At 41.3% G+C, this 27,220-nt stretch overlaps 1 protein-coding gene across 2 annotated transcripts in view; it reads right to left on the bottom strand.

Annotated features, from left to right (window-relative positions):
* Positions 1-27,220, bottom strand: part of LOC120558931 (kazrin-like) — a 217,245-nt gene that overhangs the window by 171,893 nt on the left and 18,132 nt on the right. For both annotated transcript variants that reach the window (XM_039800292.1, XM_039800293.1), the window contains exon 2: positions 17,387-17,544. In XM_039800292.1, the coding sequence (XP_039656226.1) occupies positions 17,387-17,544 (158 nt within the window). The remainder of the gene's footprint in view (positions 1-17,386; positions 17,545-27,220) is intronic.

Below are 27,220 nucleotides of genomic sequence, written 5' to 3'. Positions count from 1 at the left end.
TTTAAAAGCGAGGAATAATATCCTGTCTCCTTGGTATAGCCCCCAGTTGGGGCTGTGCTGGACACTGCTCTCTGGGCATCGGGTCATCTGGCTCCATCACTACATTTATGGCACCGTGTTTTCCTGCGCGATGTTGTGCAGAACCCCACAGGCTAAAACAATGTTGCAGACTTTTTGTGCCCTGGATAGTAAGGTCCTCCCTGCTGATGCAAGACAGAGCCATCTGCCCTTAATCAATCCGATGGAGCACTCCACCGTGGCCCGTGTGCGTACGTGTGCACTGTTGTACCGGCGCATAGAGGTCTTCTAAAAGAGCCAGATCTACCATTGCCAATAAGTGATCAACTGATGACTTCTCCTGTTACACTGATTATATGCTAAGTCCACACTGACTTGGAAACTTGCATAAACAAGTTTAAACTTGCGTACACAAGTTTAAACTTGCGTACACAAGTTTAAACTTGGCGTACACAAGTTTAAACTTGACGTGAGATTTGATCGTCGCCTCCACTCACGTCCATATTGATAAATGCCGAGCTTTGCGTGGAAATGACCATACGCCAGTTTTACGCTTGCTTTCTGTCGTATGTTCATTTTGTAAATGAGGGCCCAGTGTGAGGAATGGAATTCGAATTAAGTTGCCCCACTGGCAAGATTTTTTTATTTATGGCTGAAGACTATAAAACCTGCCAATAGATTTTATTTTAGTAATCATAAGCTTACTCGCCGTGAGTATAATACAAGGAGTGCTGTTAAAATGTTTAATATATTTTAAGAGGTTTCTTTTCTTTCTTTGTTTTACATTTTAAAGTATTCCTTTTAATTGTGTGATAAAAGACTTATTTCCTGTGTGCTCCTGAGTGCCTTCAACACAACACAGACCCCTTGTCTTTGGGTCTTTCAACACAAAGACAGATTGCATTGGAAAAGAACTCAATCCACCCAATAATGAAAGAATTTAAATTAATTTACCACAATTAAAACCCAAGGTCCGAGTGTTGCACTGGGTATTCTTATCTCAAGGCTTCCACGAGACCCAATAAGCTTTTCTCACAGCTGCACTCCACAGATAAATTCTTCAAAACTGTTGAAATGGAGAGGGCTGGCCTCAATTCATGCTTGAGCACAACATGTTAATGATTCCAAAGATAATACAACCCTTAATTATTTTTTTCATTATGATTCATTGAAAAAGTGATTATTCCTAAACTAAACACAGCTGAGCCGTGCATTGTTGTGTTCAGTTTCTAATTATTGATTCCTTTAAACCTCATTCACGAGAGAATAAACCAAAGTGAAAGTAGGGCTTTGATGACTGCATCAGTGCTTTTCAAATCATGGATTCCTGCTGACTCGCCTAGCCATGTTTACTAAAGTGATATGTGTCGGCAACGTGACAACCCGCTCCTCACCATAACCACATATTTCAAAAATGTTTTATCATCTTTCAATCAGCAGCACAGTCCAAAGCGGGGCTCCCACTCTGGTTTTATTTTCATTAAGACCCACATGAAATGAGCAGCTTCAGGCTAAACAATTCCTACTGTGTTTAAAAGAAAGTGCAGTAAGATCTGATATAAGGGGAAATATATTTGTACATGAATGCAACATTACACGGCCAACCACAGTAGCATGTTTGGCAGAAGGAAGGAAGGCACAGTTTATCATAAGCTTATTGATTCTTCTCTGTCTGATTTGAAATGTGAACACACTTTTCCAGCAGCCTTTAGCTGTGAATGTGACTATGAATGTTTTGTCTGTCTGTGTTTGTTAGCCGGACAGACTAGTGAAATGTCACCAGGGTGTATCCTGCCTCAACGCAGGAATAGATTTCAGCCCCACTGCAGTGTTACCAACTCTTACCAATGGAAAATTGCTAAAGTCTGCTCTTAAAAAGCTTATTTGTATGTCACCACATCACTACATGTCATATCAACATACATGTTGGTTTAAAGACATCCATGAAAGTGATACAAAGTCACCAACAAGCTTCTACATGTGTCACTAAGTGCTTTAAAAAAAAAAAAAAACTAACTATAGCTAGAAAGTCACCAAGATGACAATACTGGTCAGTTTGTCTGCTTGACAATCCCATTTTGCAGCAATACAATTGAAGTGAGATGAACATCTGTTGTTGACAAAGTTTCCTTTTGGGGACATAATTTGAAATTAGGAAAAATTTGAAGTGGGGGAAAAAATAAAGTGACATAAGTATCATGATGACATTGTATTGTGAGGGCTCTGGTGATTCCCACCCCTAATAATATAATTCATAATGCAGATCTCAAACTTTACAATCACACTTACACTACACCTCCTGAGGTCTTTAGATTAATTTACTTTTCTAAAGAGTTTTAACTTTGATATGACCTGCTGTTACCAAGGGTACCGGGCTGCACTTGAGAGTTAAATACAAAGTTGATTTTCCAAAGTTAATTTTGGGCAACATAAAGACAAGGTCTGAACAGGTCAGAACAGTGTTGCAGGTTACAGAAACTGAGACAGTGGTGACTCCACATGCATGTTCGCACATATACACATACATGAGACAATGCATTAAAGCGCCCATATTATGCTCATTTTCAGGTTCATGAATGTATTTTAAGGTTGTACCAGAATAGGTTTACATGGTTTAATTTTCAAAAAACACCATATTTTTGTTGTACTGCACAGCTCTCTCTCACTGCTGCAGATCCTCTTTTCACCTTAGCTACAGAGTGAGACCTCTTTTCTTCTTCTGTACTATCTTTGATTGCACTCGCACATGCACAGTAGCTCAGATGTAGATCATGTCAGCTAGCTAGCTCCATAGACAGTAAAATAAAGGTTGTTTCTCTGACTTTGGTCAGTTACAAGGCAGGATTAGCTGGGAAACTTCTAAACGAGGGCGCACATGTAAGTAGTTCTTTTGTAGATTATGGTGAACTTGTGTGAGTTGTAGCAGTGCTTTGCTATTGAGAACGAGGTAGCATGCACGCTAACGCTAGCATGCTAACGGTTGCGGTTAGCCAGCTCGTTTCGGCTAGTGACGTAAAAAGCAGTGTAGATTTTCAAAGTTTTTATGCGTGTGGAAGCACCAGAGACACAAAATAACATCCCAAATCCCAGAAAAAGTGATTTTTTTCATAATATGGGCACTTTAAAGCATTTTCATCTCGAGTCACACCCAAGGGTCATGACTTTACCTGCATTAAATAATGTAGCTATGGACACGGCACACATCTGCGTCAGAGGCAGCCCAACATAGGTCTGAAAAGCCATTTAAAATTGAGGGCAAAGCCTTTAATCTTGGGAGATAGCTGGTTCTGCAAGGTAATATTAAGAATCCAACACAAGGAGGAAACAGGGAGCAAAAACTCAGAGCAAGAGGGACTAACAAAAAAACAAGCTTTGGCTATTACCTCTTCGCCTATATCTCCGATTTATATGATCTTCTGATGGCCTGTTTCCATAGTAACGTACTACCTCATGTGCACTCGCAAACACACACCTGAGGCAGCAGTCCCATCAACTGTGGTTTTCACTTAGCCTGCATCAATAGATGAGCAAGTTAGATTAGGAGTGTGCTGTATCACATGTGGGCCGGCCTCGCTGAGACAGAAACTATTCTCCACATGAAGAGGGAGAGCACTCAGCCAGTGTGACCAGCAGGCTACTAACTCAATCATCCTGTAGTTGGCAGATTCTCTTAGTTTGTGATCTTATAAGTTTAACCATGGCATACTGTAAGTGGCTTCAGGTGGGCTGGCACACGGCAAAGAACTTTCAAAAACATAAATAAAATAATATCAATATTTATGCAGTGCCAGAGCATGCACACGTGTACACGATACATTTTGGGATACCAACCGTATTACGTGGTTACTACCGAGGACCGATTCACGTTAAATCAAACGGTGCCAAATTTCGGTACCTGCGAGCTTCTCTGTCTTCTCTGCATGTTGACAGAGAGCGGGGCCCCGGCGCGCATGCACGTACGCGTGCAACAAGTCAATTCAAAACGCTAAAACATTAAAGAGCAGTTTAATAGAGAGACAGAAAATAAAAACAGGCTAAAATAGAATAAGATACAAATACAAGAATAAAAGTTACAGTGCAGTGTAAGAAATTAATAATTTTTTTTAATAGGTTGTAGGGACATATTTGGGAGGGGAGAGGGAATGGTTTTATTTTGCGTGGAGTATAAAAGGTTCTAAATAAATAACAAAATTTTCTAAGTAGATAGTATAAATAGGTTTGAAATTAGTTTTACAACTGAAATAATTTTTTTTGTTATTACAGAGGGAAAGTACTGAAAAAAGGTATTGAATTGATTTCCTTTCCCTCAAGTTCTGTATTCTGGGTCATTACAAACAACAATATATGCATAGACATATATGTTAGACAGTCTAGTCTAATAGCATATAATACTCAATCCTTACCAAATGCTTTCACAGCCAGAACAAATAAAAAGCATGTGTCAGATAATTATGAATCTTTATCAAAAGATATGTTTTCTACAGTATTTTGCCTATAAATAAGGTCATCAAGATGTTGGGTCTGGGAACTCACCATTGGCAGGGCTCAATCCGAGGGGCGGGATAAACTGTTGTCTTTCAAATTCCCTCTGCACGCAATAGGATAGCGCTACAACCAGGCAGAGCAACGCTAGTTGATAGATTTAACGTATCCGGTCAGCAAAACTCCGAACACATCTTCCTTTTTTAAGAATGACTTCAGTGCCATTCTTTGTTCTTTTCTCAAAGAAAAGCTCAACTCCAAGTTTCCAGAGTCACGGCCAAAGCGGATTCGAAAGACCGCTGTTCGCCAGCAGCAGCAGCCATCTTCTTTGTTTTCAAGTAGCACGGAATTCATGCAGAACCGCCGTAACTCTCCCGTCATTATGTTAAGCCCACCCACCAACTATACACAATGTGATTGGCCCGGCTAGAGTTTGGCTTTTCCAGCTTGCAAGCCAACGGAGAGTTGCTAGACCCCCTGGCTGCAAATTACATTTGTTGCCGATAGGGTGCATCCAGATTTCTAGGCTACTTCCCCATAGCTGAAAAATAAAATCCGTTTTATGTCTGTGGTACAATCCGAAAAAGACTTTTGGCAACATAACACGAAAGCTGATTTGCTGCAATATAAGCTGCATGTTGGTCTGATTTGTAATTGTAATAGAGCAAAATTATATTTGGACTAGCAAAAGGCAGACCTACAACACTATGGATTTTTTTTCAAAGAGCATTAGAGGTAGCGTTGCATGGACATAGGAAAATTAAGACCTGTTTAAAAATCTTAAGACCCAGAACACAATGCTTCAGATAATTTAAGATTTTGATTTTGAAATTTTAGACTTTTTAAGACCCCACGGAAACCCTGTATTGTGATCCCCTTTATCTGTACCAACTTACAGCCTAAAAAGGTCCTGTATCCCTAATGGGGTTCACAACCATTCGATACAGCCAGATCAAGCTGCACCAGCCTTATCACTCACAGGGCTCCAGACTAACTTTTTGCCTTGGTTGCACTGGTGCGCCTTACTTTTTTATTTAGGTGCACCAGCACAAAATTTAGGTGCACCCAAATTTTTCCTCGCGTCACCGTTAAAGATGCAGTAGGTAAGTCTTATAAAACTAACTTTCTGTCATATTTGCTGAAACTGACCTTATGTCCCAGTAGAACTACATGAATTATGTAATATAAAAAAATCCAGCTCCTCTGGCACCACCTACAGCCTGTAGTGCAATTGGCAAAATTCCACCGCTCCTGGTTGATTTTCTCCAATCACGGCCACAGGGGGGGGTCTATCTGCCTGTCAATCACTGCTCAGGCACACGCATATAAGAGCGTTCTCCCCTCCCCCCTCCCTCCGCACGAGCTGCAGAAAGGTTTCCCTAAACTCTGGGTGAATATTGGAGTGGCTTTTCAGAGGTGGCGTGAGCTCCGGGATTTTAAAGATCTGAAGAACGATGCAGATGTAGCCACATTTCTTCTCGACAGGTAACATAATTACCATAAATGATTTATCTTTCACTTGGTTATTAGTAGTCAAAAGTCCACAAAGCTATGTTGGTGAGGATAATAGTAACGTTTGCGCAGTGGTCGGTCTGATATGATGCTGAAATGGCTAACGCTAGCCTGCTAGTTAGCATCGTTTTACAGTTGGTGAGTAAACATTGTGTTAGTGTTTAGTTGTCTGACATGCCAGCCGGCAGTTCTGTCAAACTCCCTTGTGTGGGAGGGGCTTAGGAGACGGTTTGGGCTGCAGCAGAAAGAGGGGAGGGCCTGAGAAGTTGTTGATGTTCAAATTTGTTGGCAAAGTCCTGGATCTTCACAATCTTACCTACAGCAGCTTTAACGCTGAATGGCGATACACAATATATAGCTCTGTATTTTTTTACAAAGTGGGCTAAATGTTCACTTTTAAGTCAAAGCCACTTTTCACAAGCTCTTTTATCAAAACAGATTGTGATTAAAATAAAATGCAGGGTTTCCTTTACCAGTTTGAAAATATACAGCTGCAACACATGTAAATGAAAGTTATCTGAAATAAATAGCCTAGGATATATTAAAATATATATAGTGCTGCTCATAAGCATTCATACCCATGCTAAAGTTGACTAAAAAGAGGAATAAAAAAAAATCATCTTTTGGAAATTGATCTTAATGCCTTAATTAAAAAAATGAAGAAAAGTCCGACCTTTTAAGGACACCAATTTTTTTTGTGAATGAATAATGTATTGTAAATAAATAAATGTTCTTCCTTAAAATACATGGGCCATAATTATACATACCCATATGTTAAATTCCCATAGAGGCAGGCAGATGTTTATTTTTAAAGGCCAGTTATTTCATGGATCCAGGATACTATGCATCCTGATGAAGTTCCCTTGGCATTTGGAATTAAAATAGCCCCACATCATCACATACCCTTCACCATACCTAAATTGGCATGGTTTTATTTCAGTTAGCCTAATAGCTGGTTTGATTTGCATTGATATGGATCTTATCTCAGTTAGTTATTTATTAGCCATGTTGTGGTGCTATTCCCATAGCTTGTGCATGTCTTTGTTAGAGCCAGACCTTGACCTCTGATGGAAAGGGTTAAAGCTTGTTGAGAGCAGGGCTTTGGAACTGTGCAGTGTGTTAAAGGCTTGCACAATCATCAGCTCTCTCCCTTGCTCCATTAAGCGCACCTCCCAAATCAATAGACCAGTCATTTTCAGTTTTCACTGCAGAGAGCTCGCTGGAAACATGCCATTATTTATTCCATATAATGGGTCTTTAGATGTAAGGTGAGTGGAAAGATTATCTGTGTCCCCACAGACTTTTGCTGTGGGAAACCATTTACTGATATAGTGTTTTCAAGGATGTGACAACATGTGCAAACACACTAACATATACCCCAAACAGTATAGTGTAGTATATTATACAACAAACCTAGCCTGACAAGGCAGACCCACATCAAGATGTTAGGTCTGAGAACTCACCATTGACAGGGCTCCATCCGAGGGGCGATATAAATGGTGGTCTTTCAAATTCCCTCTGCACGCAATAGGATAGCGCTACAACCAGGCAGAGCAACGAAGAAGGAAGAGAAGCTAGTTGATAGATTAAACTTTTGCCGTATCTGGTCGGCAAAACTCCGAACACATCTTCCTTTTTTAAGAATGATTTCTGTGTACCGTTCTTTATTCTTTTCTTCAAAGAAAAGCTTAACTCCAAGGTTTCCAGAAGACCGCTGTTCCCAGCAGCAGCAGCCATAAGCCCGCCTACCGACTCTATACACGATGTGATTGGCCTGACCAGAGTTTGGTTTTTCCATCTCGCAAGTCAACGGAGAGTGCCTAGACCCCCCTGACTGCAGAATAATTTTGCTGCCGCTAGGGTGCGTCTAGATTTCTAGGCTACAACAAACCGTTACAATCATTCAGAATACTAAATAGCTCTTTTTGAACTTTAGAAACGGCACAAAAGACACATTATTCAAATTAATTTAGAGTAGTGCATAGAACTAGCCTGACAAGCCAGACCCACATCAAGATGTTGGGTCTGGAAATTCACCATTGGCAGGGCTCAATCCATGGGGTGAGATAAACGGTTGTCTTTCAAATATAATAGGATAGCGCTACAACCAACCAGAGCAACGCTAGTTGATATTATTAAACTTAAGATTAAAGGAACACGCCAACTTATTGGGAATTTAGCTTATTCACCGTAACCCCCAGAGTAAGACAAGTCGATACATACCCTTCTCATCTCTGTGCGTGCTGTAACGCTGTCTGATGGCTCCAGCATTAGCTTAGCCCAGCACAGATCCTGCAGGTAACTGGTTCCAACTAGCCTACTGCGCCTATATTCTATATACTATATTCTTCCACCTGAGAATATAGTTCCCGGATTGTTTATGGTTAGAAGACGACTGTGTCTCATGTTACGTTGTTTTTTGTACACGCTGTGACTCTACAAATCACAACATGTAAATAGGAACATGTTGGCGTTATTTTGTCACTTATTCGGAGCAGTAGGATTACTGGAACCATTCACCTGCCTGTTCTGTGGTGGGCTGATGCCGCTGGAGCCGTCAGACAGCTTTACAGCACGCACGGAGATGAGAAGGGTATGTATCGACTTGTCTTACTCTGGGGGTTACGGTGAATAAGCTAAATTCCCAATAAGTCGGCGTGTTCCTTTAAACTTTTGTTGTATCCGGTCGGCGAAACTCCCAACACATCTTCCTTTTTTAAGAATGACTTCAGTGCTTAACTCCAAGTCTTCCAGAGTCACGGCCAAAGCCAATTCGAAAGAGACAGCCAGCAGGCAGCAGCCATCTTCTTTGTGTTCAAGTAGCAGGGAATTCACGCGGAACCGTCGCAACTCTGCCGTCCTTATGTTAAGCCCGCCCACTGACTCTATACACGATGTGATTGGCCTGACCAGAATTTAGTTTTTCCAGCTCGCGAGCCAACGGAGAGTTGCTAGACTGACCCTGGCTGCAAATTACATTTGCTGCCACTAGGGTGCGTCTAGATTTCTAGGCTAGCATATAACATGAAATGCAATGTTTGGTGGTCGAGTTTCACTCTGATGACAGTCCCACTCTGATTTAGGATGCAAACTGAAAAAGAGTGTATTTGGTCACATGCTTAGAGAAGTAATGGTAACACTTTACTTGAAGGGATCTACATAAGAGTGACATGACACTGTCATGAACACATGACACAGTCATGACACATGAACCCTAACCCTAACCATAACTTGTCATGACAAAAACTGAATGAGACTTAATAAAAGAAGTATTATGTCATAAACGTTTGTGATTGTTTATGTTTATGACACGTTCATGACAGTGTCATGTCACTCTTATGTAGATACCTTCAAGTAAAGTGTAACCAAAGTAATTACCAATACATGTCAAGTTACAGAAAATATTAAGGTAATCTAGCAGAATAATCTTTAATGCAAGCCAAAAGTCTGTTTTCCCAACAAGTCTAATTCTCTCTGTACTGTATGTGAATTGACTTTTAACTGGTCATAGTCGATGTAGCCCTCCGATCATGTAATATCATGCTTTTTTTAGAAATCCATAGTTTTTAAGAGTCAGGTCAGCAAAATGTAAAGCAGTGACCTCATTCATTCCAATGAGATGCTGCTGCAGCTCCAGCTACAAAATTCTGAACCTGGCTCAACTTTCAATTCTCCTGTTTACCTGGCAATCATTGTGACAGAGGATAAAAGGACTGCTGTGGTGAGTTGTAAAATCCTTCCTCATTATTATAAACTGCTGTGCTTTGTTGTGGCATCTAATAAGCCTTCAAATTCAGCTTTAATATTGTATTTCATCAATGCTGCTCCTTGTAATATCTAAACAGCTGGTAACACACACGAAGGGGGACATAAAGTATAAAGATTTTTATTCCTTTTTTACACATTTAATAATAATGCGTGTGACTTCCCACACAGATTATCAGAGTTCAAATCGATGTTAAGGATACAGTTTCTTACATTATGTCCTACTGACTCATGACAATTCCCATACCATAAGTGTTTTACTATGTCAGAGAGCTCTTTTCTCTGCAGGCAACATTCAGAAATGTATTCTCATAATGATATGTTTTTCAATTTATTCCTTACAAGATAAGACGTAATTTTCAATCCCCTCAACATATAAATCCACCAGCTAGAGGAGTAATATCATCCATCTCGCACCCACAATTACATTTTTGTGTGCTGAAAGAAAGAAAAAGATAGCAAGTAGCAGATAAAGCGTTAAAGACAGTTTTACGTATTCATTCTGGATACTATCTACTCAATTATTGAGATATCCCTGAGCATTTCATTAAGTGCAATGCTCTTGACCGCAGCAGCATTAACAATGACAGTGGTTGGACTTTGTCTGTATGACTACCATCGCTGCGAATAACATTTACCGAGCTTGGGCAATTATAACTGAGGAAAGGTAGACAGACATAAGAATAAACTAATCGAAAATGTAAGAATCACAAGAGACTTCTAAACAAATGACCTCAAGTTCAAGCTTCCTGCCTTCGATATGAGAGAATCACTTTTTTCAAACAACACACTGAAACCATGAACTCGGGCGAGTAAATTTGAGTATTATGAAAATACTGCTGGAGGTTTTGACAGCAGAGTTACACCCAGGAAACACTCTGGCTATTTCCAACAGAAGATGAAGACAAAACTCTCTGAACCAAATTACCCAATTTCCATTCTTATTTGTCACACTCTGGGATTGAGCTGGGCCACAATAAGCCATCACCATAGCAGCACATGGCAGCATATCTGGCTGTCGCTCATTGGAGCCAGGCCTATTAGACAGGCCTGGTGGAGTCCGAGGAAGGGCTGAGAGGGCAGATGGGACTAAGGGGATGTATTATGCATGGGTAAGAACCGTGCTCTGGAGGGCCAGCTGAGGCCCCAGTCGGAGAGAGACAGAATGACCCCACCAGACCCATCACACACTCAGCCCCTCCCCCCAGTCCTCGGAGACTGTGGGCAGCCTGCGCTCTTCCATGACCCTGGGCACAGGTCCAGCACTAGTGGTTAATATATATCGAAGTCAATCCTTTTTGTTGAAATATTAATTTGGAGACAGGATAGGCATTTGATTCGACACAACTGACTGAAGTATACAGTCTCAGTCTGAGGTATACGATATCTACGTTAACTGTAGATATCGGGGATTATTACTTTAGCATATGCTGTCATATAAGTCGTATTAATTAGTTTTTTGGCCACATGGGGGTAGCAGAACAAGCAGTAAACACAACATTGACTTTTTATCAACTTTTACATCAGTAATATACTGTACATGTATGACATGCACATGTTAGAAAAGCCTATTTACATGGAGCAGACATGGAGCAACATTAGCTTTGGAAATGAGGTTGATGAGAGCACTGAGACTGAGCCATCAAACCAAAACAATGAGCATGAAGACAAAAATGCTACACGGAGCTGAAGGTAACTACAGAGTTGGGTGACAATTTGTCTGTGGGTTCATCACTACGATTGACACCCTTTTACATTACATGCCATTTGACCTACTATTAATATGAAAATAGTGCGGCTGTATGTTAAAATTACCACACAAACAAATAAATACTGTTATCATGTCACCGAGTTCAGAAAAAGAGGACTTCTACAATACTTACTTGTGAAGCTAAGTTTGTACACTTTACAGCCGTACAACATTGATCCTCACAGAATAGCCAGCAATGCCAGCAATATTGATTTGCTCTGTGGTCAATACGTATTAAAAAGGGCTCACAATTACCGCCTTTTTGTGAAAATTTCATTACATGAAATATTGATCCGATATGTTTCTATATTCATTGTTTTTAGCTCTAAAATTTTGTGCAACTTTGTTCTAGTAAAGAAAGACATGAATCTGCTTTGCTTTTTCTGTAAGAGTGACAGACGTGCCTGCAGCTCTGCGCTGATCATTAGAGCAGAGTGGAGGTCAGAGAGGGTCAGATAGATCTTATTTATCAGTGTCTCCACTCAGTCACTGTCAAAGTCACTTTTAATGGCCTCCAATCTGCGTCCATGTCCCCCCTGTGCTGAAACTCTCTCTTTCCTTCCCCCCGTTCCCTCCACGGATGACTGACAGCACAGCTAATGTTGTCACAGCCGGGTACAGCACGGGAAGGGGAGTTAGCGAGAGGGTCGGTGGCAAAAGCTCAGCAGCCAATCTCCACCCAGCTTGACTGCAGGATACACAACATATGGGCCACTGGAGAAAAAGAACGATCCACACGGAGCTCCTCTGCAGTGAGCGGTCTGTTGCAGGACAATAGCAGTGGTTTGTTAAAATTGCCATGTTCTAACGATATGTCATGGTAAAATTGAGAAAATGTGAAGGAAGATTTAGGAACCTGAAGGTTTTCAGAGATTTGTAGTCAACTACCTCTGTGGGCCCTATCTTGCACCCGGCGCAGCGCAAAGACCAACGCAGTTGTCATTTTCCGTCCAGCGCCAACGTCGTTTAAATAGCAAATGCACCTGCGCCCATCTGTGCGCCCATGGGCGTGCTGGTCTTGCAGGGACAGGCCATTGACCAACAAAAACCTGGTATATAGTCAATAACGCAGCATTTCATTGTTATTTTAACAGCACATTAGTAAAATGTGCCTAGGCTCAGCGTGCGCACTATGCTTGTTACACACACAAGACACGCAGCAGCACACAAACGAAAGATTAAAAATAAAAATATTACAATGTTATATGATCTGCTCGCGTGCTTTCACTTCACGCACGAGCATATCAGTTTCTTCTACTGAAAATCTCTCCTTCGTGCTTAGCAAATCCGCCATCATAATAGCAAAAGTACAAACGCGCCTGGCTTTTAAAGGGAATGGGAGATGATTGGTTTATTGCGTGTTATGTCCAAAACACACCTATGATTAATTAAGACACTAAGTACAAGCCTTTTGAACCATGCGGCTGGCTCATGGACCCTTTTTTCCACCGTCAAACTAGCAAAAGTGGATTCGTACACACCCTAAACGCAGCTGCGCCAGGCGCTTCACGCCATGCACTTAGATCATTGAAATAGGGCCCGTTAAGTCACTGTTTCACAGCTGGTGTGGTGCGCCCCCCTCAGTCACTGCAGAACTGGAGGTGATCTGTCAAGGTGGAAGAAAAACAAATTAAAGTGGCAACCTATTTCATTTGATCTCAGCCATAAATACACAAAAAATCTGTTGCAATTTTGGTACTCATTGTATGATATCGTACATGATTCTAAATGGATTTGACAAGAAGAAATAAATCACGTAGTGTTACCAAAATCATCCATGTGTTTTTTTCCAGTTCTCCATTCTAAATCTATGTATCCAGGGCTTGACATTAGCACCCGCCATAACACAGTGACTCTCACTAGCCACTTTGGCGGGTGGCGTGCCTTTATATTGTAACACTGGTGGATGGAGAAGCCTACTGTGCCACCGCCCAACACAGGAACACAGCTGTGACCCAGTGTGCAGCGGCAGCCCATGGCCCGCAGTACAGTGGCCCGTACGGCACACCAGACCAGCAAGCTGCTGTGATTCCTTAAAATATCCCCCAGAGCTCCGTTCACGCGACATGGCAAGCTGAGGCAACAGTTGCGTCTGTACAGGTCATAGACTGTATAAGGTATAGGTTTGCAGAAGAGGTACAAAGAAAGCGAAAGGACATTTGTTCTGTACGCTCCGCTTCCTGTCACCGAGGGCGCTTGCTGGCTGTTTAGTGACACGTGAGCGCGCTCCAAATCACTTTCAACTACTTGCAACTAATCTTCTACACCCCTGCACCACCTAGCCAATGCATGAGAAGCTATTATTTTATGTCTGCGTCTTATTCAATTGCATGTTTTCATACAAAAATGAGCTTTACACACATTATCAGAGCTGAATATTTGATCACTGCAGTGTTATATTTTATATATTTTATCTTGATTTAGGTGTATAGTGCTCATTAACATTTAAAAGGGTTATAAATCTGGTTCTTCAAGTTAATTGTAGCAAACCATAGTCAACTTTACTCAAATAAAACCTAATTTTCCACAAAATAGCGGATAGTAAAGATGCTGAGTGGCTAGTAGCTTTTGGAAAACCACCAGCCACACTTGCTGGTGAGTAAAAAAGATAATGTCAAGCCCTGTATGTATAGCTCTTGTGAAACACATTTTTTTTTTTAAACTTATAATATTTAATTTTAATTTAATTATTCATCATTATTTTAGCCAAATTTGACAGCCATGATTATCTAATTTGTGTAAAACTATTTTCTGTCTAGCCTTATAATTCTCTTTCACCACCTACATATGTGGGTCTATATTCAAATGTTTTATTTTGTTATTAAACAAATATTTTCATTAGCCAGAGTTTTCTCAAAGTAGTTTGCTTGGGGATTAGAGAAATCAGGGATTTTGTCATTTGGTGTGGCATTAAACAGAAAATGTCCACGAACATTTATAAACAAACTTGTCAAAAAATGTCAGGGATTATTTGTCCAACCATCTACTGTCTGGAGACCACATTTCAAGGTTTTCCATGACCAAAGAAACAAATTAATGTAATATTCAAATATCTCATGTTTTGGACATTAATGTTTTCTGTTCTGCCAACACCATGTGTTACATACTACAGTTTGGACCTGACAAATTAAATATACAGAATTATTTTTTTTATGCTCCCCATGTTGACACATCAGCCACTTTATACTACATGGAGCTTCTGTTCTGAGGAAACAAAAAAGGGCAGTAGTCCTTTCTGATTCAGACACCTGCTTCATGATATTTCACTTGTGCTAGGACTAAAATGAAAAGAATAACATTCAAAAGACTGCTGACGACAGAATGAGAAGTACCTGGACAGTGAGTAAATTAACAAGACAATCTGCTGTGTTTTTAAAAGAAAGATGGCTGCCTGTCTTTTAGAGGGAGAATGAGAGATAAAGTGATAAAGTAAAAAAAAAAGAAGGAAAAAGGAGCGTTCAATGTCAGTCAGCAGTCACTCAGTTGTCTCTACGTCCCCTGTCCCGGTGTGCAAGTGCATTTTCCTCGAGCTTTGATCATTAAACACGCTTTTTTAGCCTCACAGAGAAATAGACGTGAGACTTAGAGAATCAAAGAGACAGAAATGCTAACTAGGTACTTTGTTGGGATCTGTGTGGTAACTCATTTTAGTTTGATATAAATGATAACATAAAAAATGGCCTACCAGCAAGCACTTAAAGCCTTGCAACCTAGTTCATGACCATTTTTATTCAGCAACATCTGTTACACTGTAGCTCATACAGTACATTTTCCAGCACAAATTAATTTGTATTTGTGCGAGGGAATACAAATGACACTGTAACCAATTAACAACAAGCATATGTGCATTAAATCGCAAACAGCTCAATCACACTCTTGACACTGCCACTTCATCAGGCTGCATCCTCCCTCCCCTAATTGGAGCTCGTAGGAATCCAGCCTCTCATCTCCTCCTCTTCCTCCTCTTCCCTCACAAAGGTTATGGTAAATTATCGGCAAGAACATAAGCAAAACGAGAGGAGAAATCTCAGGGAGAGAGATGTAGGAGAGAGGGTGCCAATGATGTCGTGTCCCCATCGTCTCCATTTGACGCAACAATAGTAGTTCAGCAAATTCATTTATTAACCAAAGCTGCCACGCTAGTAGTACACAAATATCAATCCTCAAACATTTTCACAGCTGCTTACTAGGGTGATTGAAAATTCATTTTATGGACACTGGGGTCACCTCTGAATAAGAGGACTTGGAGGATGATTCAGTCAAAGAGGGAGGGGGGCAAGAAAAAGCACATTAACTATTAGAATACTTTCTAGCATGATGTCCTGTTCAGTGGATCATCATCACACTGAGGGAATTTAAGTGGCAATTGAGTCTGATGGAGGAAATGTAACCTTGTTGTTGCACCCCTATTACACAAAGTCAATATTTTCATTCCATCTGGGGCCCTTTGTCGGAGCAGCTCACAAATAGCATTCTGTGCCTTTACAAACAATTTGCGCTGGTGCAAAATGAAGCATGAAGTGTACTCCTACACCACGAGGGTGCCAGGTATTGGCACAAACTAGGGTGTTCTCTGTTTTGGTTTCATAAATTCAAGTGTCTTTTCTGACCTTTGTTCTCCGAGATCACATTAGCCAGCAATTTATAAGGTGGATTACATGTGTCTTGTTTTACATCAGTCCGAGATAATCTCACAGCATTGCATAAAGGTCTGCAACTAACGATTATTTTATTCCATTATTAATATATCCATTATTATTTATTTCATTATTTTTTTTGGATGTATCGAGCAATCAATCATTTAGTCTTTAAAATGTCAGAAAATAGTAAAAAAGAAACAAAACAAAAATTCCCATCACAGCTTGCCCAAGGTGAAGTCTATAACATATATGTCAACCACTTCAGACATCTTTTTTAACACCATAAAGATTAGTGCCATAATCACACCATGAAAGTGGCACAGCAAGAATTCACTCAAAATAGATGGTGCCAGAAGGTGGGGACATTGGCTGCATCTCATTACCTTTATATATCATAGCTCCTCGACTCCTCGGTCCTCGGCTGAGCCGGAAATTGTTCTGTCCCTCCTCGGTGAAGGCCATCTCAAAGGCCTTATTTCTGCCCTGAGGACCGAGGAGCTAGGATCGAGGAGGGATCATCGAGGAGCTATAGGCGAGGATACACAAGAGCAGCCCTCCTGGAAGCCGTGCAGCTGAAGGTGTTGCTAACTCCGCCCAAAACAGCTGACAAATTCATGGGACACTTCAGAGTAAAGGACGTCTCATCTCTCTAAAACACTTTTGCAGGAGCCTGGATAGCTTACCTGGTAGAGCGCGCAACCATATAAAGAGGCTTAGTCCTCGACGCAGCGGTCAAGGGTTCAACTCCAAACTGCGGCCCTTTGCTGCATGTCATTCCTCCTCTCTCTCCCCTTTCAAGTCTAAGCTGTCCTGTCAGAAATAAAGGCTTAAAATGCCTTTATAAAAAATTAAAAAAAAACAACACCACATTTGCTCGTTGCCTCTCTCCTCCCATGATTTCCTTCGGAAGTAATGGGAGGAAGTGGAGGACTCAAGGAAGTAATTAAATGGATATGAGATGCAACCATTGTGACTTCATCCAGGACGTGTTGCAGAGCTAGAATGAATGCTTTCACAGATGCAATTGGTCAACAGCCCAAATTTGTATACATGTGTATGTATAATTGTGCATCACAGTTAAACTCTTCACATAAGCATTGCACTAATGTACTTAACCACCATCACTGATTGTGATGGTTTCATTGAATTTAATTAGTTTTGGTGAACATTTCTAGGACTCAGAAACTACACATGCTGGTGTATGCACTGCTTCTTTTACCTGTGCATCCACGAGGAGGTGCCTCATCAGGGTCATGGACTTCTGCAGTGGCTCCTTCTCAGGAGGAGGAAAGACAGGCTGCTCCTGCTCCAGGGGCTTGGGTCCAGTCACCATGATGCTTGCAATCTGGTCATTCAGGCTGTTCAGAGACTGCACAGCTAGAGGGAGACACACAAAAAAAGTTACTTAACTTACAGAGCATTTGTTCCATTTGGATTTTGATGTGGTCATTAAAATATTAGTCATTTATCTGATGAATTAAACTGGCATTACAAAAGACTTTTAATATGTCCTCCCTATCAGAGTGCAGGCAGGCTTAAGTGCATCATAAAATGCTTTCAATATCAGCATGCAATTGTGCACCCACACACACACACACACACACACACACACACACACACACACACACACACACACACACACACACACACACACACACACACACACACACACACACACACACACACACACACACACACACACACCTTTTGTGGATCTATTGCCAGCCTCTTTTTGAGCAGGAACAACAGAGATAACACAGTGGAAGAACACGGTTTCCTCCTGTTACACTGTCACTGACTTTCTCTGTCAACGCCCTTCTGCTCCAGAATGTTCCATGTCGGCCTGAGAGCCATCCTGTTTTTGTTTCCCTGTTCTTGCCCTTGTGTGTTCCTGGCAAACCTCTCCTTTCAGGTTTCCTCTCCAGCTAGGCTTCTACATAATAAAAAAAAATAGCAAGCACTACTGTACTTCCTCCTTCTACACACACACACACACACACACACACACACACACACACACACACACACACACACACACACCTCTTCCATTTAACATGAATCCCCCTAAGTCTTTGAAAGGTCACCACAACTATTTCCGAGGCCACCCACATGGTGGAAATGTTGGATAAATGAAAGAGTGGGAGAAAAGCAATTTCCATATTTTTGTGCCTTTTTAGCATAAGTGTCTTTTGTATTTTTCATTTGCTGCTACACTAACCCCTAATGTCTCATTATCGATCTTTCCAGTATTTAAACTTTGCTAAAACCTCAAACTTGGTCAGTTATAAAGGGAGACAGAGGTGCAGTGATCAAGGACTGACCTTCTGTCCAGAAGTTATCTGATACAGACTCTGAAACCTTAAATCATGTGTTCTGCTGCAATCACACACTGGAACATTGCTGCCAAATTAATATATGCAACGTGCTAAATTCATATAGAGTAGGATCATTTTTAGGCCAAGGATCTGGATAGGGTCTTTTCAGGATGCAAATATAAAGCCTCTTTCACACACAAGAGCCTACGCAAAAAAAAAAAAAAAAAAAAGGAGCGAGAGCATAGATTAATATATTACATAACCAAAAAATTATTTCACCGTGGCTGACATTTCCAAGCAAACAAGCTTTGAGTAGGACATTTGACAAGTTGGCACTGAAGGCGGCAGAGATAAGAAAGGAAAGAGGGGGCTCAAGAGGAAGACTGCGTCCCCTCGAGGTGAGAGTTGAGCAAACATCAGATGTTTGAATACATGAATGGCATGGTTGTCGTCTGAGTTCACAGACTCTGCAGCCAGTTCACCTCTCTGAACAGTCTTAACTAATAATGGACTAGACTAAGATGGTGAGTGCTCTTACACATTTATTCAGTTTATATCCAAAAGTGGTTGATTTAAAAGACCTGCTACTTTCAGCATATCTTTACTGAAGTGGAAACAACACAGATGCACATTATCAATTATGTATGAAGCCTCTTCTCTCCTCCAGTCCTTTGGCAGATGTGATTTTAGCTGCTTACTCTTAGTGCCCTCTACTGGTCAATTAATGAACATGCAGGCACTTGTGAATACAAAACTGTGTAATATCCTTACATATCCTGAGAACACAAACACTGAATAGGTTTGGCTTTTGCAAGGCAGCACAGCTTTGAGATGCTTGTGAAATAATTTGATGTCATACACAAAGAATGCAGAAGCAAGGGCGCCTGGGTAGCTCACCTGGTAGAGCGCACACCCACATACGGAGGCTGAGTCCTTGACGCAGTGCTGCATGTTATTGCACCTCTCTCCCCTTTCATGTATAAGCTGTTCGGTCACAAATAAAGGCCAAAAAAAAAAAGAATGCAGAAGCAATGTCAAGATGTCCATTTGGCTTGGGTTGTGCAATGTAGGGCAAGCAGATAACAACGGGGTGGAATGTGTGCTTTGCATCATCTTTTGAAGAGCTTGTTCAGCCATCTACGCTCTGAATAACCAGAAGCATGTTCCACACTGTGTAATAAATACACAGATTATCGTATAACTTTGATGTTGTTTTTAGATTATTTTTAGATTATTAAGACATGAAAGGGGAGAGAGAGGGGGAATGACATGCAGCAAAGGGCCACAGGTCGAGACAAACCCACGGCCACTGCGTCGAGGAGTAAACCGCTATATATGGGCGCATGCTCTACCAAATGAGCTACCCAGGCGCCCGGCTTTGCCGTTTAAAGAAAAAAGAACTCCCAGCGGCCACTTTATTAGGTACACCGGTAGCTCAGCCATAAATTCTACCTTTACAAAAGATAATAATGTTAATTTTTGATTGATACTCTCTGAGAGGTATTCATTTAAATAGGTTTATTATTGAGGTTATACTGCTTTAGTTTTAGCTAGGTGTACCTAATAAACTGAAACCTAAAAGTGTAGTTTGCAGTGGTGTTGCATGTGACTGCATTACATTTTTTTTTTTACCTATTTATTTATTCAGGGAAGGTTCACTGAGAGGCAGCCTCTCTTTTGCATCTATGTCTCTTTTGCAGGAACACCCTGATCACAGCCACACAGTTACACATTCATACCTGGAACCTGCCCAGCAAAACCACTCCACACCTCAATTAAATTATTAGATTAGTCTACTCATCGATTAATTAGTCAATCGACAAAAAATTTGTCTGCAACTATGCAAGTCATTTTTAAAAGTAAAAATGCCAAAAATTAAATTTACTTCTAAAATAGGAATATTTGCTGGTATGAGCACACATTTAGTATCTTTAAGGTTAGGACTTCTGCTCGAGCAAAACAAGCGTATTGAAGACGTCACCTCGAGCTTTGGGAAAATGTGATGGACGTTTTTCATTGTTTTCTGATATTTTGTAGACCAAACAATAAATCAATTAATCAAGAAAATAATCAGCATACAACTCAATAAGGAAAATAATCGGTAGTTGCAGTACCACTCTCAATTTTATTCTCAAATTTAGTCCAGTTCACCACCACTGCAAACTGCAAACTCCATAATAAACATAAATTAACACCTCTCTCACAGTGTCAATTTAAAAAATAAACTTATCATCTTTGTAAAGGTAGAATTGATGGCTGAGCTGTTGTATTGTATTGGCAACTGAGTTTATGTCATAAATTGAAATATAACTCAGTGCGATCATGTTATCTATTCACGGGAAATCAAAAGGCTTCATTGTAGTATGAATGATGAAGATGTTTTAAAACAGATTCGACAAATTGCCACTGTAGTGTAAACATCATTGATCAATTAAAATCCATAGCCATTGATCATGAAAGCTACACAATCAATATAGATATTTTTGCTGCAGTACGATGGGTCACACACACACACAAATAACTTCAAATATTGATTTTCCAGTCTCCAATACTGCGATCATTAAGCCTTTAAAGCACACTAGGTACCAACAAATAGTTTGGAAGCATTACGCATAATTTCATAGACAAACTATTAACGAGCACACAATTAATACTTTTCAGGTGTTTCCTCCATGTGTCTCAACTATCTTTGTCTGCAAAGTGAAATAGATTTCTCACACAGCTTCCCTTCAGCAAATCTGAAAGATGATGAAAGAGAGGCAGAGGTATGGAGGTGGGAAGGTAAAAAGAAAGCTTAAACTGCAGTAGTTAGGTTAGGAATGGAAAGAAAAGAAAATTGTGATTCCAGCTCAGCCCTTGCGCTTTTACTGTCTCCTTTCTTCTTTCTGTGATCTGTCTTTTTTATCTATTGGTGTCTCGCTAGTAGGGCTGGGTATCGTTTAGATTAATCGGTCGACCGATTAATCAGCCGTTTTTTTGGCTTTTATTACATAATCGGCATCGGCCAATATCAAGCCGATTAATAGGCAGGCGCATCTGCGGGCAGCCTGGTGTTGTTGTTGTTGTGGAACACGTGTTCGACGCACGCTGCTCCTAGAGTCAATTACCAGCAGAGTGAGCAGACCTCATCCAGTGCCTAAGGAAGGAGCTGTTCCTCGGAGAAAACGGTAAGGATTAAATTATTATAAGTCGTATATATTTAATGAAAAACGTATGACATGTTACTGCCAACTTCGAGAAAAAACATGAACAGGCGACATGACATTCGGCTACTTTGGATATTGATAGCTGTCGTGTCATGCTGCATGTCACAATAATTAAGCTAGAATTTTGCAATCACAGACAGTGGATCTGAGACTTTTATTATTTGTTCTGTTTGTGTGTCTATATTTGAGAGGGTTGTCAACTCAATGCAGAGAAAGAAGTTCTTACCAACTAGTACTGTACGGCCACTAAAAACCTTTTCAAAAGAAAAATAAGAAAGCAGCATGCTACATCACCACCCCCTCGCGAGACCTGCGGCGCCCCCCGCCGGCAAGCTCATCCGACGCCTCCTCCGTCTGCCTCCTAAAGACAGCGGCGGGCCTGAAAGGGCTGGGGGCCCGCACACCGTCGGCCCTGGACCGCTGGAAGAGGCGTTGGCGACGAACGTCGACACCAAAGAACGGGATACGCACCAGAACGAGGGCACCCCTCACGGTCTCCTCTACGCAGGTGCTCCACCCTCCACCACAAGGCTCTTTATGGACGCGGAGATCATAAAGAACAGAGGCAACGCTCCGGAGCCTCAGCCCTGCTCTGGCGGTGACATCTATTCCAGGCGCCGTCCAACGGGCCCGCTCTGGGCGCTTCGGAGCTTGGCCGTGGTGGAGGAGCTCTCTACCAGGAACGACGCGCGGCTATGCCCGTTACGGAGGCACACAGAAAGCACACGGCGACCCCCGTCCAGGACCAGGTTTGCCAATACTGTCTCACCAGTGTCACAGGCTAGCGACAAAACAACATAACCTATCCCAGACAGCTAGTAGCTACGGCCAACAACCCCATCCTCACCTACACGCACCACTGTGGCTTAACAGGCGTGAACGTCAGAAACCAAACTACCCCGGAGGTCAGGCGACTACTATACGCCATAGCCGATGGACTATTTGACTCGTACAACAGCACTCCCACCTCCACAGGCAGCCGAAGAAGCAGGGCCGACACTGGCCTGGGCGGCCTCAACAACAGCGCCACCGCTCCACCAAACGCCATAAGAGACGCCCACAGCTCTGCTGCGGCTGCGTCCCAGGCCGATCCGCCCCTCGCGCCCCAGCGACAGCCGCCCCGACCGGCAGGCTCGGGCGAAGACCAGAATCCATGGTTAGAACCACAAGCAGCGGGACGGTGGCAATGCGGGCGGGGAACGTCGTCCCTCCATGGTGAAAGGAAACACAACGCCCTTTTAAGGGAAAGTCTCTAAAGACCACAAATACTATAATAAAATGTTCACACAAGAACACACACCAACTGCTGGCCCCCACCAAACACCTAAGGGGAAGGCACATAGACCGGAGGGGCGACACGTCTCACGTTAGCGGGGCGGGCTCTGCGCTCTAGCTATGTCTTAAAAACACACAACAGCCAGACACAGCAAACCACACTGGATGTCAAAACGATACAGGGCTACACACAGTTCTCTCCTGTTGAAACGTGTCCACAACAGACATACTAAATTACGAAGCTCCAAAGACAATTTCCGAGTTCCCGGAAACGAGTATACTTTCACCAAAAAGGGACTACAAGTGCGTAAACTACCACATGTTACACAAACATGTTACGTGACCAAATTACGATCGAAATACAACCAACACAAAATCTGCTTCTTTTCAAGGGCCACAGTACAACCGACTGCCATTGTTACTCACTGCCTCGCACCAACAGAGACGCACCACCGTTGCGGAAAAAAAGACTGTACTAGATTGAAGAGCGGTACACTGAGTCCTGCAGCACCTGCAGACTTCGGTTTCCCATAAACTGGCAGAAAATTCAGATAGTTTACGGGCAGTGCTAAACTCGATTGTTGGGCTGCAACGGCAACTCCGAAGACCATATAGATAAACTCCAAGGAAAGTGCCCCATACAAGGCGAAACACCTCCTAACCAGAAACAATCAAATATAAGACCACGCTGACAAAGAACGCGGCGGCTATTGAAATAGCGGAGCTCCTGTGTGGTACATCATCTGCCCTCACGTCCACATCCCGATACTAAACCGGAACCAATGGGGGACCCTCTCACAACGAGTGAAATTGAATCCCACTATCTTCGAACTGTGGAGCAGGTTGGGAAGGAGGTGGACCTGACGAAAAACACACAGTGCCTTTGGTTCCTTGAGCTCACGGACAACCATGGGCACGCTTTCCACCACCTCCAGAACCCTCCCTTTACGCCCCCGGTCATTCCTGAACGTACAAAAGCATCATATATAATACAGTAACATAGGAGTTTGCACTCTATGGGCTTCTGGTGACAGAGGGGAGCAGCCCCATATCACTATCCCAAACACTGGTAGAAAACCATCACGGTCAAAGCCTCGCCATCACTAGATGGAGAGAGAGTTTTTCCTAGTTAAACGACTTTTGAAGGTACGAGAAACCCATTTTACAATACTGTACTCAGGGAAGCACAGCTCTAAACTTTTCATCAATAGATGTTTCATCTATTCTTACACCAAAATTTTAACAGTTCCACCAATTAAATTAGAGAGTATACAAATCAAGCCAACACGGTATTAAAAAAGTACTACATAAATATCCCATATACCTAACTAAATGAAGAATGATGTTGAGAGCAACGGGTTTTATACAATAAGTTGAAGCCCGCGCGACAAGCGGCGGGAAAGAAAATAAGATACCATAAAAGAGTTAAACGTAATATCGTCTAGTTAAAAGAGACCACCTAGTGAAGGACTGGCTTTGCTTTGCTAGCGTCGTCGCTAGGGTTGGTACAGAGTAGACCCGGTGCTAATATGGCACCTGTGCCTTAACCTGTGTATCTACCTGACCGAATAGCAACGCGGAATTCTGTACCTCATTTCGGCGCCACTGATATGCCTGCGTTGCTCTCTGATGCTCCGAAAACGAATGTTAGAATAACAGAAACATCGCATCGTCAGCAGCTAACGTTAGCCTACCATTAGCTAGCAGATGGATTAAACACGATTAAAATGCTGACAGCTAAACGGTGTAAAGTGCGATTTATTTCACTGTATAGGATCCAACAGCAGTATGTTCAGCAGTGTGCTGCTGCCATTGTTTAGCTACTTGTCTGAAGAACAACACAGACGGTGCGTCGCTGTGCATTCAAAGTTGTTGTAAAATACCCTTTTGCCATGGTGGTTGTTTTTGTCGTTCAACAGCAATTTACTAGTGAAATACATTATTGTTATAAGTTATAGTTATTACATTATTATTAAATCATTTAATTTTGACCATATGGCCTAAAGTTGTTTCCCCCCCTTAATTAGGTTTTGTCCATTTGGCTTTGTCTGTCAACAAACAAAACAAACCAAAAATACATGTTTCAGGACAGTTTTTGGGAAGATGATAGAAACTTTTTAGCCTTGTATCACTTACAATGCACTGAATTATTAGCTGATTTATAAAACAAATGTTAGATTTTATATCTATACCTATCTATAAAATGACTTGAAGAAGATACTATACAAAAACTACTAACTTAACCTTGTATTTTCCCCCTTTTTTAGTCATTAAGTCTGATGCCTGAAAAGAAAACCACCCCCTTATGGCAGCGCTTCACCCAGCCAACACCAAAACAAAGAAATGCTGCTGGTTGCTACTGTGTGTCAGCACTACTATTGTTAAAATGGTCAATTTATTTTATTGTTCTCAGCTGTTTGATAAATGCTGCTAAGTGCACTAAACTTTATCTTTTAATTGAAAAGTTTATTTGACAAAGTTAAATTTATTTTCTTTCTTTCTTCTTACCCGTTTTGTTTATTTATACAATATATGTTTTTACATTATACATATTTAATGTAAGTATACAAGTGCAGATTGGTGTTCAAGTGTTCAATAAATGTTTTTGTTGAGAAATTTTGTGTATCTTAAGTACTTATTAGTGTTACATTTTATCATTCAAATAGAGGTTAAAAACAAGCAAATATCGGCCAAAAATAATCTGCAGCATATATCGGCCATCGGCCGACCCTGATTTCAAAATATCGGCATCGGCCTGAGAAAACCCATATCGGTCGACCTCTAGTATCGTTAAAGAATGTTCGATACCGGTTGCGATACCGATACCAATACCGTGACATTAGACAGCCAATCACAAACATTATAGGTCTTGGTAGAAGCATGCTGCATACTTATTGGCTCACTGACTTGATGAGATTTACTCCTTAGGTATTGAAATTGGGTATTGAATGACAAGGCATCTTTCGATACTTGATACTTCAGAGGCAATTCGGTCGGTGCCTAGAAAGTATTGAATTTCGGTACCCAGCCCTACTCGCCAGCATATAGTCAAATCTCAAAGTGCCTTACATGTCCTCCTATAGAGCAAGAGCAGCACAACAAGTGAGGAGGAGAGGCCACAGTGGCACCCCGTCAGGCCTGTATCTGTTCAGGAGGAAGAACTCTGGGTGCCAGGGGGAATAAGATCACTACCGATGAAAAATGTTTGAAAGAATGTATGCAGCAAACCTAATAGGATAAGGTGCAGCAGTCAGGCTAAAGTCGAGATAAAAGGGGCTTATTTCATGGGAATTTTGGAGAAATGTTGAGAAATATGTAGAGATGAGCCAAAAATCAATTTCTGGGGTTTCTGATGTCAGACTTACATTTGCTCCTATATGCACTGAGCTGTACAAGGTCATACTCACTTAAGTTCTTTATTTTGGTTTGAAGTATTAAAAAACTTCACTTGACACTGCATGTAATGTGTACACAATGTGAAATAGTGTGCAGTTGTAGTTCTACAGTAAATTTAAATTGTGTATCGTGTAGTGATAGACCGATTATCGGCCAGTTTTTTGGCAGTTTGCAGATTATCTGTATCAGCGTTTTATTTGCCCGATAACCGATAAAGTAAATTAATTAAAAAGTGCGCTACTTTGGCTCCGCTACAGCACTGTGGCTGTCCCTCTTCTTCGGTTTCACTCACCACTGAGTCTGATTTAATGTCCCGCCCACAACCCTATCGGACTATCTTTTACTGGGTATTATGTTGAAAGTTTCTAAATCATTAAATAATTGCTTAAAGCATTTAAACACAGTTTTGTGTGGAAGTTTGTAACATTCCAAGATCTTAATATTGACTTAAAGATTTTCATTTTCACTGTAAATGCATATCAGTTCCAAATATCAGTTATTGGTTTCAACAACTACTAATAATCTGTATCGGCCTTGAAAAAAACAGTATCAGTGGACCCCTAGTATCATGTTCATTAACTAAAATGCATATTGAAAGAAGGGATATTTTACTCCCTTTGTAGAATGTAGTGTATGTTTCAGTTCAGCTTATGAATAACATTATCATACATTTCTTATTCTAATGTATTCTTTAGAGTAGGGTTCTGGCACTACTCCACCTAATTGTGAGATGAATGGGGAAGGACAGTCTTGAAGTATCAAAGCTCCCCCAGCATTTCAAGTACTGGGTAACAACTTAATTAAGAAACTATTATTTCATGATAAAGTTGTTATTAACACTACAGGTGTTGCTGGAACATT

The sequence above is a fragment of the Perca fluviatilis genome, chromosome 5 (assembly GCF_010015445.1).
Source record: "Perca fluviatilis chromosome 5, GENO_Pfluv_1.0, whole genome shotgun sequence".
In the NCBI taxonomy this organism is placed as follows: domain Eukaryota; kingdom Metazoa; phylum Chordata; class Actinopteri; order Perciformes; family Percidae; genus Perca; species Perca fluviatilis.
The sequence above is the reverse complement of the archived record's forward strand: the minus strand, read 5'-3'. Positions and strand labels throughout refer to the sequence as shown.